Genomic DNA, 20152 nt, shown 5'->3' on the forward strand with positions numbered 1-20152 from the left:
CCTCCACCACCACCCTCTGTCTTCTACCTTTGAGCCAGTTCTGTATCCAAATGGCTAATTCTCCCTGTATTCCATGAGATCTAACCTTGCTAATCAGTCTCCCATGGGGAACCTTGTCGAATACCTTACTGTAGTCCATATAGATCACATCTACTGCTCTGCCCTCATCAATCTTCCTTGTTACTTCTTCAAAAAGCTCAATCAAGTTTGTGAGACATGATTTCCCACGCACAAAGCCATGTTGACTATCCCTAATCAATCCTTGCATTTCCAACTACATGTACATCCAGTCCCTCAGGATTTCCTCCAACAACCTGCCCACCACTGAGGTCAGGCTCACCGGCCTATAGTTCCCTGGCTTGTCTTTACCGCCCTTCTTAAACAGTGGCACTATATTTTCCAACATATCCTGATCAATGACATAATACCAACTGTTTGATCATTAATGGTAAAATTAAATGGCCAGTCAATATACTGGTTATTGTATTTATTATTAAAAGGCTTGAATCAACTTGGAACATGAAGACAACAGCAGAAAACATATCGCACTAAATTGTCTTTTGTGTCTGAAACAAAAACAGAAATTGCTGGAGAAACTCATCAGATCTGGCAACATCTGTGGAGAGAGAAATAGAGTTAACATTTTGAGTCCAGTGACCCTTCTTCAGAACTCAAATTCTGGACTCCAAATATTAGCTCTGCTTTCTCTGCCAGACTTGCCGAGTTTCTCCAGCAATTTCTATTTTTATTAGATCATCAGCATTCACTGTCTTTGTTTTATTGTCCTCTTCTGTATTTGTTGCTTTGATTCACTTATCAACATTCTCGTGATAACTCCCTCTTCTGACATTTTTCCATTCCTGAAGTGAAATGTCTACCTTACATTCAGTCCTCCTATCATGAAAAGGTTAAAATGGGACTCAATAATGTGACAGTTTTAAAATCTATATTCCCTAACTGCTTGGCAGTTTACACCATTCGTGGACTTCCTCCTCTCCTGCTTATCCTTTAACTTCAAAAACAATCATCTTGTGCAATCTTGCCATTTTATTTCCCTATTGTATAAATAATGTTCATTGTTGTTAGTAACTAGGCTACTGCACGATTTTACGAAACAGTACAAGTGATAATAAAACTGAATGTTCAGGCTTGGCTTTGCATTCGTAACCCCTGCTTCACAAAAGAAATCAGTTGGAATGTTAATCCCTCCTGAATAAAAACATGGGAGCTGTGCTATTCGCATTGGAGTTGTGTTATACTTCTATCTGCATCAGTGTTGTTCCTTTCGTTACAAGAAAAAAATACCAAAACTGTTACACTCCAACATATTTGATGAACAAAGGTTAAGTTCTCATACTTTTGAATGGTTTGCTTTATAGTAATCAAGATAGCAACCAAAACTGGAAAACATAAACATGGCCAGATAGCTCAGACTGCCTTGAGTCAGTAAATGTGTTGATTTGTCAGCAAATAAACAACAGTACACAGAACTTTACTTTGTCACCTACCGTACACTTGTTTGGCTTTTCTCCTGAATGCACTCTCATATGGATCAATAGCTTGTAGCGAGCATTAAATGGCTTGTATCGGCGTGGACAACCAGCCCAGAAGCAAGTAAAGTCCTCTCCTTTACGTTGGTCTATATGCGCTTTTTCAATATGCCGCACAAGCTCGTCCTGTTCATCGTACATTGCGTTGCAGTCTATCCAGCGACAGCAGTGCTTTCCGTTCACTCTCGAAGGCTCACCATCCTCATCCAGCTGTGTCCCTTGTGGGGAGGACTGCCCATGTGGCTGGGAATGGGGCATGAGGTGCTGGTGGGCATGGTAAGGTGGTGGAGGACCCTGGGGCAGTGTAGGAATTTCCATGCCTGACGAGAATTCATCCACTTGATCATTTTTAAATGTGTCATACTGCTGATTACCAATCACCGAGATACCCTGTTGAACAACCATGTTGTTCATCACCATGGGGTGCAGGGAAGACTGCTCCAGTTGTTGCATCCTCTGGTACACACCATTACTAGCTTCAATGTCGGTGAGTGTAAAGAGATTACGCTCTTTACATGATGTATTGTAGGCCTGAGGGATGCAGCTACCTCTCACTCCAAGGAAGTGCCCACACACTTCAGACTGAGGGGAAACATCAGCCGGTGATCCTCTGGAGCCATTGATGTAGGCAACCAATGATGTGGGGGATGTACGGATAATTAGGTCTATTCCAACTCCGTCTGAAAATGGGGAGGTGGAAAGACCTCTTTTTCTCGATCGAGCAGAGTTAGAGCGGGCAGAATTGCGAGAACTGTTCTCATTCCCAAACAGGTAGGATGGCAAAGAGTTGGAGGTGCTGTTATTTGACATGGCAGTTCCAGGTGGTATGCTCAGCATGTCCCCAAGTTCGCTGCCATTCTGAGAACCTTGGTTTGATGGGAGTGATGGAAGGATTGAGTAACCATGAGGCCACTCCTGCTTCACATTCAATGTTGATTGGCTTTCTATAAGACTTAGTGCAGTTGAGCCTAACGATCCTCCAGAGGCAATGGATCTGTAAAGTAAGCATAAAACAAAAAGATGATGAAAAGAAATTCAAAAATGTCACAATGTTCCTTTTACCTCACGGTGACAAAACATCAGCTAACATCCGAAATATCTGTTTCTGTAGAAAATGATAACTTAATTTCATTTCACAATTTTCTTTCTGTAGGAAGCATCTTAATTGTTAGGGAATGGATGTTTATGTTTTACAAACAAAGCTCAGCACAGTTCACTTGAAGTAACTGCACAGAGCTTAAAGATTGTATTATGTACCATTTCAACACTCCACCCTGTTCCCTGGGAAATATCTCTGTCTCAGGCTTGCTGCAGTGCTCCAGTGAAGCTCAGCACAAACTGAAATAACAGCGCCTCATTTTCCGCTTGGGTACTCTATATCCTTCAGGACTCAATATCAAGTTCAACAATTTTCGATCTTGAGGTTCCGTCTCTGTGTCCTTAACCCAACCCCCCCACACACAGCCTTGTTACCACATAGTCTGTTATTACACACAACCCATTGTTAGCCATGAATAGCCCCCATAAGTAGTTATTCATTCTCCTGGGCGGATCATGATCCACTCCTTTGTCTGTCCAACTGTCCTTCTGTATCCTTGGCTCTACCTGCACCAATCATTTAATCTTACCCCCTCCCCCACCCTACCTTTTGCATAAAAGCAACTTTTTCCAAGCTACCATCAGTTCTGAGCAAGGGCCACTGGGTCTGAAACATTAACACTGATATCTCTCCACAGATGTTGCCAGACCTGGAGAGCTTTTCCAGCAAGTTTTCTATTTGTTTGAGTCCTATGTGCCATCATTTGAATGTGAATGGGGAGCAGGCACAATTGATAAAACTGCAATGTTTATTCAGACAGATGAGAGATTTTGGCAATGTAAATGTTCATATAATTACCTTATAATGGAGCTGTACAATGGAATTTAAAAAGAATTGTGATAGAAGTTTTAGAACAGGCAGAGTGCAATATATAACAGCTGAAAACAGGCGAAGGATTGCAATGCCCTTTAAACCAATGCCCCTTTTTTCTGATGCAGGCATCAGGAAAACCTCATGTTGTCCATTTCTGACAATAATTGCAGTGTACAGCTACATGCACTGCATGATGCTTGTATATCAGAGCAGGCATGAAAAGAAAGCATGAATTTAAATGAGTCTGCTCCACTGTAAAACAGCCTGCACCTGCGGAAGAAGAGGGACATCTTATTTCGAACAGATGCTTGAAATTATTCTAGCAGTCAGCATGATCCATGAGACTTCAAGTGAGAGTGCAGGCTTGAAGCTTTATCAAAGTAACACTGCAAGGCTTGGTGTAGATGTGGACAGGGGAGCAATATCCTCTGCCTGTAGGAGTGAGGAGTTTCTCTGGGCAGGACAATGCAATACATAATGATGTTCAGCAGCAATAAGTCAGTGGGGCAGGGTAAGGATACTTGACCTCGCCTCTATGGAGCAGACTGATATTGCAGTAACCATGAGCAACACTGGCTGGTTACAGGGACACATGCTTTGGTGAGAATCCCTAGTTTCCACCAGAAAGGTCCACGGAATGGGAATATTGCTTCAGCAGCTCAATGTTCTGCTCAGTGACAGGCCACATGCAGAGCTTTAAAGAAAGATTTCCCACTCTATGACTGATGAAGTTACCGTTAGGCTTGTGTCCATTCCTGCAGGCTGCTCTGCTGCTAGTTCATTCTCTGGCAGACATTCCCTGGCTGGTACAAGTGAGGGGTGGAGTGGTATCCAGTGGTTTTGGGTGGTTGGGGCTTGCACTGGGGGCAGGAACAGGAGGCTCATGAAGGAGTTACCCCATACATGTCCCAGCTGAGGCCCAGGCTGGTTTACCTGCCAGATTTCCCAACTATTACTGATCTCCTCCTGCCCCTCAAAACATTTCACAAGATGCCCGTCAATTATTCACTGGAGGCCATCAACTGACACAAGCGTGGGCAGGCTGCCCAGGGCTTCACCTAAATAATCACGATTGGGTATGGGTTGGCATGTGAGAGATAGGAAAGACACCAGCTCCTACATAAACCAGGCCACGGGGGGACTGTCAAATTCTGCCCCATGTGTCAGCATGACTCTCATTATTAATGAGCTGCCCGGGTAACTGTGGACATTGCACTGGAGTCATGATCCAGGTGGTTAGTGCTCAGCCCTTGTTAACCAAAGTCTACCCTCTGGTCACTAATGGTAGGAAAGTAAAGGATTGTGGCTATCTGTGGTGATTGTAATGGGGTCAGCCAGCTGGACCTCAAAGCATACGAGTTCCCTTATTGGGACTGTTAATCAGGGAGCCCTGGCTAACAGATTAAAAAAGCGAGTTTCAGAGATACGGATACTTTGGTAGCTGACTCTGAATGGGGCAGAATTAAAATCCAGGACAGTTCATGAGTAATAAAGGGTGACTTCCTACCAGAACCTATGCGTTCATCCTCTCCATCAAGCATTGCCAAGTTCTACGAATTAGAGATGGGCATAATGGAAGCAGCTGCCTCAACTGGAAGAAGAGAGGCTCGCCAGGCGCAAGAGGTGAACTCTGATGTGTTACAAGCGGCCCCATTTCAGACGCTGAGTTAGAGGAACCTGTCCCAGTGCTAAAACACCCCAAAAGACTCTCCAAGGGGAAGCACTGGCCTATGTCGTCCGCTTGGGGGCGGGAGGCAGGGAGAGATGTAATGGTTGTAACAAGGTCAGCCAAATGGACCTCATAGAATATGAGTTCCCTGGTGACAAGGGATGTGGAACATTTAGTCAAGATGAAGAATAAAGCTTACTTAAGGTTGAGGAGGTAAGGATCAGACTGGACTTTTGAGGGTTACAAGGTAGCCAGGAAGGAACTGAAGAATGGACTTAGGAGAGCTAGAAGGGGGCATGAAATAGCTTTAGTGGGTAGGATTAATGACCACCCTCAGGCGTTCTACACTTTTGTGAGGAACAAGAGGATGGCCAGAGTGAGGGTTGGGCCGATCAGGGATAGTGGAGGGAACTTGTGCCTGGGATTGGAGGAAATAGCGGAGGTCCTTAATGAATACTTTGCTTCAGTATTCACGACTGAGAGGGACCTTGACATTTCTGAGAACAGCATGAAACAGATTGATATGTTAGGAAGGAGGATGTGCTGAAAATTTTGTAAAACATAAGGATAGATAAATCCCCTGTGCAGTTATTTCACTATTAGGATACTGAGCACTGAGCTATATGATATGCCTGCACTAACACTTGCTGCACATTTCGGGAGTAGACATTGTACTATTACATTTCATCATTGCATCTCAATGTGACACCAGAAGCATAAGTGTCCAGTCTACGGCACCCCATATTATGGGCAAACCTACAGTTTAGGTTAAAGTATTCTGGTGAAGACATGAGCACACTTCCCTGTGACTCTCTGGATATAATGTGGGGGTACTGGTGTTGGACAGGAGTGGAGAAAGTTCAAAATCACTCACTACCTGATGAAGGGGTAGCAGTCTGAAAGCTATTACTTCCAAATAAATCTGTTGGACTATAACCTGGTGTTGTGTGATTTTTAACTCTCTCTGGATAAACAGAAGGCATTGTACTCCTATTATTGAGATTGTCCACCACCATTACATCTCAGAGGATGGCAAACTGTCTGATGTTGGACAAATCCCTGACACCACTCTGGGAAGAGCACATGAGAAGTGAGAGCTCCATGTGACTGCATGTCTAACAGCTGGCAGCTTTCAGTGAGTACTACCACCATAAAAGGGAACTGTCTCTTGTACAATTCCTTAATGGCTTTGAGAACTGCTCCCTTAAGATGCTGAGTCAAATTGACTTCCTTGTTTCCTTCTCCCGCTTCCAACAACCTGTCCTTCTCTAAATTGCTTCTACTCATTCTCTCATTCTCTCTCTCTCTCTCTCATGCTGTGAGCTAAGAGGGACAGGAGTCTAATGATATAATGACTGGGAGCAAGTGATCTGAGCAGTATGCTTAGAGTTGGGATCATGGCCATCACCAGGTACAATACCACTCCCTACGGATTTCAACAACTTTTAATGGCAGTACTATAGACTATCATATCCATAACGCAAGAACAGCTGGTAGAAATTAAATCATGACTGGTTAGGGTCCCCTTTCTTTTATCATGTAGTTTTATGCACACATCCAAAAGATTGGATTTAAGACAAACTGGTCAAGGGGAAGGCAATGTCAAGAAGTGTCTTTTGGCTTGGGCTTCTTTCTGACACAGTTCATTTTATATGTTGAGATCGATTCTACAATGCATCGTAATCAGAGATATATCAGGCTTATTGGTACATGACTGAGACTATTCCATAAACTCTGATGCCTAATGCCAATCAGTCCCCTCCACATGCTACCCTGCACATATTTCACTCTTGCTATGCCTCTCTAATTAGCTCTACCCACACTGTGCTATTTATTTTCAGTGATGAGCATCCCCATTGCATGTTTTCTTCAGGTCCTAAATCCCTTAATCAACACTGTCAAATAGCACTGGTCAGGGGTTTGTCCTGTTGCTGAATGCATATTCAGTTATGCGAGATTAAGTGAGGGGCGACATAGTGGCTCAGTGGTTAGCACTGCTGCCTCACAGCACCAGGATCCCAGGTTCGATTCCAGCCTCGGGTGACTGTCTGTGTGGAGATTGTGTGTTCTCCCTGTATCTGTGTGGGTTTCCTCTAGGTGCTCTGGTTTCCTCCCACAGTCCAAAGATGTTCAGGTCAGGTGAATTGGCCATGCTAAATTGCCCATAGCGTTAGGTGCATTAGTCAGAGGGAAATGGGTCTGGGTGGGTTGTTCTTTGGAGGGTCATTGTGGACTGGTTGAGTCGAAGGGCTTGTTTTGACACTGTAGGGAATCTAATCATCTAATCTTAACTGGAATGTAATGGTTGATAGTATTGACACTACAGTTGTCAGTTTGGCTACTATCTGGCTACTCTACAAGCTTCCCTAGTGCCAGTGCAATGATCTATTCAAATAGAGTCTGGCTTGGCCCAAATCTGATAGGAATGCATGTGCTGTGTGAGTAATTTTGGAAAACAAGTGGCACACGTAGTGCTAAAATATGGTCCTGACAGAGCCAAGCACTGCAGCCCAGGTGTATCGCACAGTAGCGAAAGCTGGCAGGGAATAAGATTTTGGACAGTCTGATAGGTAGGATATCATTAAAAAAGTCATAAGCTTCCAACATAGATGCCATTGACCATTAAAAGGAACATTTGTCATTTAGTTCCTGAAGAAGGGCTTATGCCCGAAACGTCGATTCTCCTGCTCCTTGGATGCTGCCTGACCTGCTGTGCTTTTCCAGCAACACATTTTTCAGCTCCGATTGCCCCTGGCATGAATGGTTTTAAGAGCCTTGTATTTCCAGTGAGGTTATTTATTTAAATTGCCACAATTTCCCAAAGTTGACATCAGAGAGTTTACTGCCAAGCTGCCTTCAATCCATGGAATATCTCATTCGATAAGGAGATCTGTGGACCAGATGCTGGTCTGACTAGTTTCTGAAGAGATGTTGTATGATCTTCTCCCTGGCGCTGGCATCTCAATAGAATCATAGAATCCCTACAGTGCGGAATGAGGTCATCCAACCAATCAAGTCTGCACCAACCCTCTGAAGAACATCCACTTTTACCCCGTAACCCCTCTATTCACCACAGCTAACCTAGCTGCACATCCATGGATATACCATGGGACAATTTAGCATGGCCAATCCACCTGACCTGCACATTTTTGTGACTGAGAGAGGAAACTGGATCACCCGGAGGAAACCCATGTAGTTACGGGGAGAACATACAAACTCCACACAGATGGTCATCCGAGGCTGGAATCAGCCAATGTTTCTGTCCACAGGGATATATTCAGTAACATTCTGGTGTATCTTCAGCAATTCAACCTCATTCACTTGAGGGGTACATCTTGCATAGTGCACTGTTAGTTGTTTCGCTGCATCCTTCATTACAAGTTATTTCTCCCCTTGAATTGATGGAAATGAAAACCCATAATGACATAATAGCATCAGGTCAAAATGCACATCTCTACAGCCAATGGGTTTTAGAATTGAGAACAAAACAGAGGGGAAAAAAATGGTGAATTAGGGTCAATTCAGGTGTAAGACGAGAAATAAAAAGAAAGAGGGAGAAAAATGGACTGAAAGTAAGAAAAATAAAATGAGATACAGAAAGGAAAAATAATAAGATAAATTCTTTGCATCATTGTCACTTTGGCAAACATCAAATGTTCCTTTTACAGTTTATGATTGAATCTATTTTTGGAGGGCTGCTCAACTGTATGGGATGACCCAGACAACCAGACATTCAGAAACAATCAACAACATCAGCTCGGGGATCTGGATGGCAAGCAGTAGGGCTTTTGTGGCAATGTGGTAGTGTTCTGACCTCTGAGCCAGGAGACCTAAGTTCAAGTCCCATCTGCTCCAATGCAGTGCAATAATATCTCGGAGTGGGTTGATTAGGAAAATATCCATAACTCAAGCAGTGGCTGGAGTAATTGGTGCATCTATGGGGCTGCCAGCTACATGGATAGCACATTCAGGGAAATGGCCAAACAACAGGTTAACAGGGCTCAGCAAGGAAGGGAATGGGTGACTACCAGGCAGTCTCTGAGGACCAGGAAGGGATCAGCAGTCCCCTGTTAGCCAGAAATTGATCTTTCCATTTTGAATACAGGAGAAGGTGATGGTTGCTCACACGAATGCAGCCTGAGACAGTCAGTGGTAGCATGTTTGGCTGGTCTGCACAGAATGGGAAGAAGGAAAATGAAGGAACAGTAATGGTAAGGGATTCAATAGGTAAGGGAACAGGCTAATTGCAGCTGCAGCTGTAGGGTGATATATTTTCTCCCTGGTGTCAGGGCCAAGGATCTCACTGACCATTCTTATGAGGGAGGGCCAGAAATCATGATCCACATTAGTTCCAACAAGATGAGTGGAAAAGTAGACGAGGTCTGAGCTAAAGATCAGATTAAAAATGCAAGCTGTAATCTCAGGGTTCCTGGGTTTTCTCCAGGTGATCCAAAGATTTACAGGTTAAGTGGACTGGCCATGCTAAATTGCTTGTAGTGTCCAGGAATGTGCAGGCTGGGTGGGTTAGTCATGGGAAATGCAGGTTTAGAGGGATGAGGTGAGTCTGGGTGGGTTGCTGTTTTGGGGGTGCAGGGTCAGTATGGACTTAGTGGCCTGCTTCCACACTGTAACGATTCTATGATTCTATTTAATGGCACTGATCCTACTCCTAGTGCTACAGGCACTACAGTGCAGAAATAGGAGGAGAGAGCAAATGAACATGCGGCTGGAGAGATGGTGTCGGAGGGAAGGCTTTTGATTGCTGGGGAAATGAGACTTGTTCCAGGTCATGTGGAAACTGTACAAGAACTATGGGTGACACTTTTATGGGGCCTGCAGCAATATCCTCACAGAGAGATCTGCTAGTGCTGCTGGTCAGAATTTAAACTAACTGGGGTCCAGGAACCTGAGAGGAAATTTAGATCGGGGAAAAGCAATAGGAGGAAGATGAAGTCTTTTGAAAAAAAAATCAAAGCCAGCAGAAACAAAAAGGCAGCATTTGTAATGAAATCACTTTTTTCTTGTCTGTGTGTGTTCTGAAGTTGACAGCTGTGCAGAGTTAGTCGCTGGAGATTGTAATGTTCAGGGCACAGGATGACCCAATGGTTTCATTTTCTTGATTCATGAGACGTGGATATTGTTGGTTAAGCCAAGTAGTGGGCTGCCTTCTTGAACTGATGGAGATACACCAACAGTGCTGTTAGGAGTGAATTCCATGATTTTGATGTAGTGACAGCCCAGGGACAGAGATAAAGTTCCAAGCCATGATGGTGTGTGGCAACGCTCCCACACGTCTTCTAGCATTGTGACATTTTATATCTTCTTTTTCCTTACTGGGATATGGGCGTCACTGTCTGGGCCAGCATTTATAACTCGTCCCTAGTTGCCCTTGAGAAGATGGTGACTCGCTGCCTTCTTGAACCGCTGCAGTCCACTTGGTGAAATTTAAGCTGACTTGTTAAGTATATTCACGGATGAGATAGACAGATTTTTAATCAGTAACAAAATGAAGGGTTATACAGAGAAGGCAGTAAAGTGGAGTTCCGGATTATCAAATCAATTATAATCTCATCGAATGGTGGAGTAGTTGTAATGTGCTGAATAGCCTATTTCTGCTACTACATATTTATGGTCTTACAGGCAACTCAACAATGATTTTGGGAGCATTGGAGGGAGTTTCAGAATATAACCCAAAGACACTGAAGGAATGGTGACATATTTGCAACATGAGTATCTGAATAGGAAGGGTTTAGAGGGCTATTGACCAACTGCTGGCAAATGGGGCTAGATTAATTTAGGATATCTGGTCGACATGGACTAGTTGGACTGAAGGATCTGTTTCTGTGCTGTACATCTCTGTGAGTCTAAATAAAGTCAATTTTTATATTCCTAAAAGTTAGTTTCTCTTGTGCTTTGTTACTGGAGAAAATTTGGTTTTAGAAGCTGTATTTGCTGCATTTCAGAATCAAAACATCGAAAGATCTTTTAATTCTTTAACTGTGTTTGAACATGTTTTAAATGTGTTCTATCTATATTTGTCTTGAGAGCTGTGAAAGCTGTTTCTGGATAAATGCATTCATCTCTGAATTTGATGATGATCCAGTATATTAGCTTAACATTACCTGTGTAACATTATAATGTAATGAAGCCTTGGCAGAGAAAACGCAGATAACAAGAAAAGAAAGTCATGGTCCTCACATTATTCTACCTCATTTTGCTTTCTGACAAACTTCAAAAGTTTTTTTCAGTGGATTGGCAGTGACAACAACACATCATCATGTACATTTTGAAAAATGGTATGAAGAGCCGAACCCTGGGTGTACAAGCTATCATCTTCCATCCATGATTTCCCAACCCACAATCATTACAGGGATTCAGACATCAGCAGATCAAGCAATGTCAATGAAAGGAAATCTCTGTCAAGATCACTGACCTCCTTACCTGAATTTCTAAGACATACTCATGTTGCATCAAGTCAATCCTTACATTTTTTTAAAGGCTGATAATCAAATCAAAAGCGAATTTTAAAGGTGTCAAGAGCATGTTCCATTACAGGAAATAAATGTTAGTAGTAGTTTATACAATCCCAGCACAACACTGTGTGACAAAAGTGAATAAGATAATGACAGAATTTCAAAAACCAAATCAATGTTTTGCACTAAGTCTTCTAACTGTGAAATTAAGATGTAATAGAGAACAAGGCACTTTTGAATATTTCACATCACAAGTATATTCGCTTGCACTCATATGCACAAAGATTCTGCAGGGGTTTAGTTGGGTAAAAGCATGGATAGCATATTAAAACCACAGACATTCCAAGTGCATACCTGACGCAGCTAAAGAATAAAGTAATGTTTACAAATGACGCAGAATATTATGTTCAGAGGTTGGCCTTGGGAATGTTTATAGAGTACCAAATCACCTTACCTTGGAAATTTTTGAAATTCCTTCATAGATTACTTAGGTCAGTAAAAAAAATCTAATTAGTGGTGAAAGTGTCAGAGAGACAACATAAAACAATATCCTTGCATTGTTTCTCTGTCATCATGTGATTTCAAGGCACATAAAGTTTGATTCTCCCTCCCCCTCCCACCACCCCCTGCCCCGTTTACCTGAGATAACTACTCGCTTTCATTCTGTCAATGAATAACCAAAGAAAAAATCAGCTAGACTTGGAAGTTCTTTCCTGAGGGTCACTTTATGATCAAACACTGAACTTTTATAAACTACAATAGAGTTTCAGTTGGAAAGAACAATGAGCACATTTGAAGAGCATTATTTTATTGCTGTGGTTTCAAAATGCCATTTTTAAAAAAGATAGCCCACATCTAGGTCAAGGAGCTTAATCTCATTCGGACTGAGACACTTTGCTGTGTCCAGGCTAGGCTCATGCTTCAGAGAGCCCCAATATGTTAACCTTGGCAACTGCTATAAATAAGAAATTTGTGACGATGCCCACTCGAGGAACTTTACAAGGTCAGCTTATGTTATACCTTTTCTAACAGTGGAGCCAGGATTTGCTCACATTGGCACAGATGTGGAATGAAACCATTGAATTAAAATGACTGAGCACTGACTCTTGATATTCTGGGTGTTGTGGGGGCGGGGCAGGGGGGGTGCAAAGGAGCAGATGGTCTGAATGGCCTGCTTCCAAACTGCAGGGATTCTATGACTCTATGCTACAGGAAATCATTCAACCAGAGAAGCAAATAGGAATGTTGTGATAGTAAAGGACAGCACAAAGGGGGGATAGGCACAGTTTTCTTCAGCAAAGAACAAGAGCTTAGATGGTTGTATTGCCTGTTTGTTCCCAGCATTCAGAACATTCACAGGGAACTGCAGAAGAATTTGCAACGGAAAAGGAGGATCAAGCTGGCATGATCCACATTGGTTAAAATGATACAGGTTGGTAGGAAAGAGATTCTGCAGAAACTGTGTGAAAAGAAAGGTGCAAAATTTTAAAAAAAGAACTTCAAAAGGTAGTAATCTCTTAATTGCTGACTGAAGCGTGAGCAAATTAGCATCATATAAATGAGATTAAGGAATTAAATGCTTAGTTCAAAGATTGGTGTGGGAGAAATAGGATTTGATTTATAGGACAATAGCATCATTACTAAGGAAAGAAAGAGGGAACTGTGCCGTTAAATGGTCTTCACTTGAGCTGTCCTGGGACAGCAGTACTGCAATGTTGTACAACTAGTACAGGAGAGAAGGATTTCAGTTACATAATAGAGCAGAGGATCAAGAGTGGGACGATGGGCTAAATTAGTGAGGACAAGGCAAGGAAACAAGCTAGCAATAAAAGAATTGATATTCTAAGTGCAGCAGCAAGCCTCAGGTCATACAAATTTAGGATTTTATCAGCATGTAAGGGCAGAGTTTGCAGCAATAGTAAAAAGACACAACTTAAAGCTCTGTACCCAAGTGTGCACACCATCTGTAACAAAATGGATGAATGGCAGCTCACGCAGATATAAATAGGTCTGATTTGAACGCTAACACGGAGATATGGTTGCAAGGTAACCAGGATAACATTGTAGGATATGTGACATTTCAGAAAGACAGGAAGGTCTATTAATTAATGTTGATGTTAGTACAATAACAGAGATATGCTCTTACATAGAAAGATCAAGATGTAGAATCAGTTTTGGTAGAAATAATAAATAATGAAAATATGAAGACTTGTGGCAGTATATTAAAAGCTGTGGCAGTATATTAGAAGCACTCTCATAATGATTTCACTGTAGGACAGTTTAAACAAGTACTTCTGACAACACTATAACAATAACCATAATTGATTTTAATGTACACATTGATTGAATTAATCAGATTGGCAAAGGAACCTGAGAATGCGTGCTCATGGATTGTTTTCACAACAGTTTAGTAGCAAGCCCTAGAGCCAGAGAATCGGCTATTCTAGATTTGGTAATATGCACTGAGACACATTTAAATAAGGAATATTGGAAATGGGCAGGAAAGTGTTACAAAGATCTATGGCACAGCAATTACAACGTCTTTAGCGAGAACAACCATCTCTACTGGCTGCTGTGCTCATCATCAAGAGGCAAGATCCCACGAGGAGGCAGCAGAAAATGACCAAACCTCATGTACCATCCTGTCTCTCTCTCTCTCTCTGTCATTATCCATCACTCTCAGAAAACCACATACAGATTCAATATCTCCCTTGACCACCGTTGACAAAGTGTGATATCTGCTGGAGGAGGGCTTACTCTCTGAAGGGCTGAGTGGGAATCCTATCCCAATAGCCATCAAGATTACAGGTGTTTGGATTATTTTTAATGTAATTACAAAAAGCAATTGGGTACCTGTGAGACATGTCTCAATTCCTGGCCCATAAATATATCTATGATTTTTTTTGCCAGATTACACCTGTTTACACCCTTCCCCCATGAGGAGGAGAACCAAGCAAACAGGCAATGGCATTGTCCAGTATCTTTGGTCTTCCCTCGATGTAGTGCACTAAAATGCTCGCAGGTTGTTTTGACAACAGCCTGTCACCAACCTGCAGAGTTCATTAACAGGAAACACTCCCACTCCATCAGTGCTCAATTTACCTGTGACCATCACTTCCAGATTTTGGACATATGCTAGAGATGTGACTACTTGGAAAAACATAGTTTGATTAAAAATAGTCAGTACGGCTTTGTGAGGGGCAGGTCATGCCTCACCAACCTCATTGAGTTTTTTGAGGATGTGACGAGACAGGTTGATGAAGGTCGAGCAGTGGACGTGGTGTTTGTGGATTTCAGTGAGGCCTTTGATAAGGTTCCCCATGGTAAGCTCATTCAGTAAGTTAGGAGGTATGGGATACAGGGAAATTTGGCTGTCTGAATACAGAATTGGCTGTCTGAAAGAAGACAGCATGTGGTAGTGGATGGAAAGTATTCTGCCTGGAGGTTAGTGACCAGTGGTGTTCCACAGAGATCTGTTCTTGGGCCTCTGCTCTTTGTAATTTTTATGAATGACTTAGATGAAGAAGTGGAAGGGTGGGTTAGTAAGTTTGCCAATGACACAAAGGTCGGTGGTGTTGTAGATAGTGTCGAAGGCTGTTGCAGGCTACAACAAGACATTGACAGGATGCAGAGCTGGGCTGAGAAGTAGCAGATAGAGATTCAACCTGGAGAAATGCAAAGTGAATCATTTTGGAAGGTCAAATTTGAGTGATGAATACAGGGTTAAAGACAAGATTCTTGGCAGTGTGGAGGAACAGCGGGATCGTGGGGTCCACGTATATAGATCCTTCCAAGTTGTCACCCAAGTTGATAGGGTTGTTAAGAAGGCGTATGATGTGTTGGCTTTCATTAACAGGGGGATTGAGTTTAAGAGCCATGAGGTTTTGCTGCAGCTCTACGAAACCCTGGTTAGACCACATTTAGACTATTATGTCCAGTTTTGGTCGCTTCATTATAAGAAAGATGTAGATGCTTTAGAAGGGGTGCAGAGGAGATTTACCAGGATGCTGCCTGGATTGGAGTGCTTGTCTTATGACGAGAGGTTGAGTGAGCTAAGGCTTTTTACACTGGAGAGAAGAAGGAAGAGAGGTGACTTGATAGAGGTGTACGTGGTAATGAGAGGCATAGATAGAGTAGATAGCCAGAAACTTTTCCACAGGGCAGAAATGACTGTCATGAGGGGGCATAGTTTTAAGGTGATTGGAGGAAGGCTTAGGGGAAATGTCAGAGTTAGAGTTAGGTTCCTTATGCAGAGAATGGTGGGTGTGTAGAATGCACTGCCAGAGGTGGTAGTAGTCAGAGACACTAGGGGCATTTAAGCAACTGCTGGACAGGCACACAGACAGCAGTAAACTGAGGGGTGTGTAGGTTAGGTTGATCATAGATTAAGACAAATGCTCGACACAACAATGTGGGCTGAAGGGCCTGTATTGTGCTGTACTATTCTATGTTCTATATCATCAGACCCAACATGATGTGAGGATACTTGTGAACTCACAGGTACTTGCTGCCTTCCAAGGACCTTAGGTCATGCAGGGATGGCTGCTTGGAGGCCAGGTCTAATCCTTCCAGACATGGCACCTTTGCAGAGTCAGAATAAGGAACACAACGCTGCCCATCCTTTCCACTAGGGTCATAGTGGAACAGACCCTAAGCCTCCTTAAGATGAGGTTTCCATGCTGACACTGCTCCAACAGAGCTTTGAAGCAGCTTGGATAAATGGTGGAAGAGGGATTGTAACAATGTAACAGGAAAAAAGATTAGAACAGATAAATGACAAACCCATTACAGGCAGAGACAAGAGATTTTGGAACTAAGATTCAGGAAATGGGAGAGAAACTAAGCAAATAGGCTTTTTGGGACAGTTAGTAGTTAGCACTGCTGAGTCACAGCACCAGGCACCCAGGTTCAATTTTAACCTCAGGTGTAGCATTTGCTCATTCTCTCCATGTCTGTCTCGGTTTCCTCCTACAGTCCAAAGATGTGCAGGTTAGGCCATGGAGAATGTGGGGTTTGGGGATGGGTGGGGCAAGTCTCAATGGAATACCCTTTGGAGGGTTGACATAGACTCGATGGGCCAAATGGCCTGTATCTGCACTGTAGGATTCGATGAAATACTTGGCGTTTTTTTGGCACAAAGGACGAAACACACAACCTCCCAAAAATGCTTCAGACCAGAGCACAGAGAAATGGTTTCAGGATGACCAAGGTTAGACCATATTAAACGTTTCAAAACGTGTGGTGCTGGAAAAGCACAGCCGGTCAGGCAACATCCAAGGAGCAGGAGAGTCGACGTTTCGAGCATGAGCTCTTCATCAGGGTGTGGGGGGACCCAAGGAGTCTGAGAGATAAATGGGAGTGGGGTAAGGCTGGGGAGAAGGTAGCTAAGAGTGTGATAGGTAGATGAAGATGGGGGTGAAGATGATAGGTCGGAGAGAAGGGTAGAGTGTGTAGGTGGGAAGGAAGATGGACTGGTAGGACTGTTCAAGGGGGCGGTGCCAAGTTGGAAAGTGGGATCTGGGATAAGGTGGGGGGAGGGGAGATGAGAAAACTGGTGAAATTGACATTGATACCGTGTGGTTGGAGGGTCCCCAGGCAGAAGATGAGGCATTTTCCTCTAGGCATCGGGGGGCTAGAATTTGGCGGTGGAGAAGGCCCGAGACTTGCATGTCCTTGGTGGAGTGGGAGGAGGAGTTGAAGTGTTCAGCCAAGGGGTGGTGGGGTTGTTTAGTGCGTGTGTCCCAGAGATGTTCTATGAAATGTTCAACAAGTTGGCGTCCTGTCTCGCCAATGCAGAGTAGACCACATTGAGAGCAATGGACATAGTAGATGACGTGTGTGGAGGTGCAGGAAAATCTCTGTTGGATGTGGAAGGATCCTTTGGGGCCTTAGATGGAGGTGAGGAGGGTGGGGGAAGAATGCCTCATCTTCCGCCTTGGGATCCTCCAACCACATGTCATTAATGTCGATTTCACCAGTTTCCTCATCTCCCCTCCCCCCACCTTATCCCAGATCCAACCCTCCAACCCAGCACCGCCCGCTTGAACTGTCCCATCTGTCCACCTCCCTTCCCACTTATCCGCTCCACCCTCCTCTCGGACCTATCACCTTCACCCTCACCTTCATCTACCTATTACATTCCCAGCTACTGTCTCCCCCTGACCCACTCCCCTCCCATTTATATCTCAATCCCCTTGGGCCACTCCCCCATATTCCTTTTCAAGGGCTTAAGCTTGAAACATTGACTCTCCTGCTCCTCGGATGCTGCCTGACCGGCTGTGCTTTTCCAGCTCCACACTCTTCGACTCTGACTCTCCGGCATCTGCAGTCCTCACTTTCTCCTTATTAAATGCCCAACAAACCAGATATTCAGGTGTTCTAGCCTGTTTTAGTGCATCCCTCAGATCCGAGTGCAAAAAAATTCAGCTATTTCAAATCTTTTTGTGTTGGTTTTCCTTTTCTCAGTTCAAGCCACTTATTTGTAACATTAGAGATGGATGAGTTTGTAAAATGGCATTACAATAGGGAACCACAAGATCAATGAATCAACAAATTAATTAAAACAACAAAATCATTGCAAGACCTTGTATCTGACGCAGGAATGTTTAGATTTGGGTGCATCTGCCGATATAGAGTGCGATTGAGGTGGTTGCTCTGGATAATTGTCTGGTTTGATAGAAGTCCCGTTCTCTGGACTGTCATGGGACTGCTCGTCACCACTAGATTGTTGCTGGTGCTCTTCCCAATGGCTTTGCATTGTGGTCCAAACTCGGAGCTACCTGAAGTATGTATAAAAGTAAATGTTAGTCTGGATATTTCAAAATGTTATAAACTAGTTGGCAACCACATGAACGTACGAACAGAAATATCGAGTTTTGTAATATATGTTAAATAACAGCATGTTTTCAAATCAGACTCAAAACAATAGAGGAGAAAAGACTAAAATAAAACCAAGAACCATGGATGCTGGAAATCAGAAACAAAAAAAAAATTGCTGGAGAAATTCAGCAGGTCTTTAGGACTAAGGGCCATTACACTAACTCTACTTTCTCTCCACAGATACTGCCAGACCTGCAGATTTTCTCCAGTAAAGTCTATTATTGTCACAGAGGGGTAATGTTGGGGAGCTCATGTGGTGCAGTGGCAGTGTCCTTAATATCCCAGGAGACCCAAGTTCAAGTCCCACTCACTCCAGAGGCATGTAATAACATTACTGATGGAATTGGTTCAGAGAATGTCTGGAGGGACAGTGGTTTCCAAAAGAACTGTTTCAGCATGGTCACCATTACCATTGCAAAACTCCAGCACATTATATCGTCAACCCTGCAAACTATATTAATATGACTTCTTTCCCCCTTAAACTATAAAATAACTTGTAAGCAAGTTCACATTTTTTTTAGCTGTGTAAAATATAATGAATCATAATACTTATAATACTCAGTAATTATACATCATTGTTCTACCATTCATCCTACCATATTGTCTTGAGTTTACAAACCTGGTAAAATAGTGTGTAAATATCTCATTAGCAGAACAGTACTACCTCAATGTTTTTTAAAACTAACTTATTTGTTCAATCTATTTATTTAAATGCAATTCTTGGTGCCTGTATGATTGAATAATTGCATGAAGACAGTGCTCCAAATTGCTTTTATTCCTGTTACTGGTCTCAATATATATTAAAACTATTTATCCCAAATATGTTGGGATAACTCTTAAACGCTTCAATTAAATACCTAGAATTTAAGTCCTCACTATAATTTTGTTTGTATTTAAAATACCTTGTTGATGCAAAAATGTTTCTGCTTCTTTATGCTTCATAAATTATTTGAATGCTTTGTGATCATTCCAAGCTATTCCATTCATTTTGCACCAGAAAGTCACATTCAGACAGTGATTCAATTCCAGGTCAGTGCTGATTTTAATCCCCCTCTCTTTCCCAACCATCTGCAGCATCCTATGTTGGATGTTTTACTTGTGGACGTGCTTCATATGTCAGACAAGTCTACAGTGCTGAAGTCAGTATAAAAATTACATGCATATTGAATAACTAGGACAGCAGTGAAATGACTGCACAGAGGCTAGTATCCCATCACCAAGTCACCCTTTCTTTACTTGTGCACAGTACACTAGCTTTGACCAGCCAGCTCAGAGTCAGTCCCCGAATTGAGGAGATTCTAAACCCCCTGTTTTGTTTTTATTTTTTCTTACAGAACCCCGACCCTCCTGTTTTTTTCTCTTTTTATTAAACCCCCACAACACTATTGCCTAACTGCGGTAGTGCTTATTTTTTCCCCAGCACCCATGCTGTGTGTGTGTAGATGTGAGCCACACTGAGATACACAAGGTGTACGAATCTTTATTCAATTTCCACCACCAGGAAGATAGGAAAACACCCGAATGACCAGTGACAAACACTGCCCTTCACATCAAAGGGCAGTGCTGTGTGATCAAACAGTGAAGGGGAGGGTAGGGACTAAATCAAAATAGAGTTGGAAGGGGAAATAATGCACTCCACTCCCTGCGTAACCCCCTGTTTATTTTTTTC

At 42.9% G+C, this 20152-nt stretch overlaps 1 protein-coding gene across 7 annotated transcripts in view; it reads right to left on the reverse strand.

Moving 5' to 3' along the window:
• Positions 1-20152, reverse strand: part of LOC122564092 (zinc finger protein GLIS3-like) — a 567943-nt gene that overhangs the window by 400410 nt on the left and 147381 nt on the right. For all 7 annotated transcript variants that reach the window (XR_006315822.1, XM_043718654.1, XM_043718678.1 and 4 more), the window contains exons 3-4: positions 18188-18383; positions 1509-2544 (exon numbers count right to left, since the gene is read on the reverse strand). Coding sequence is in view for 6 of the 7 variants with exons in the window: in XM_043718654.1 (XP_043574589.1) it covers positions 1509-2544; positions 18188-18383 (1232 nt within the window). In the remaining variant the exon portion in view is untranslated. The remainder of the gene's footprint in view (positions 1-1508; positions 2545-18187; positions 18384-20152) is intronic.

The sequence above is a fragment of the Chiloscyllium plagiosum genome, chromosome 2 (assembly GCF_004010195.1).
Source record: "Chiloscyllium plagiosum isolate BGI_BamShark_2017 chromosome 2, ASM401019v2, whole genome shotgun sequence".
NCBI classification, from domain to species: Eukaryota; Metazoa; Chordata; class Chondrichthyes; order Orectolobiformes; family Hemiscylliidae; genus Chiloscyllium; species Chiloscyllium plagiosum.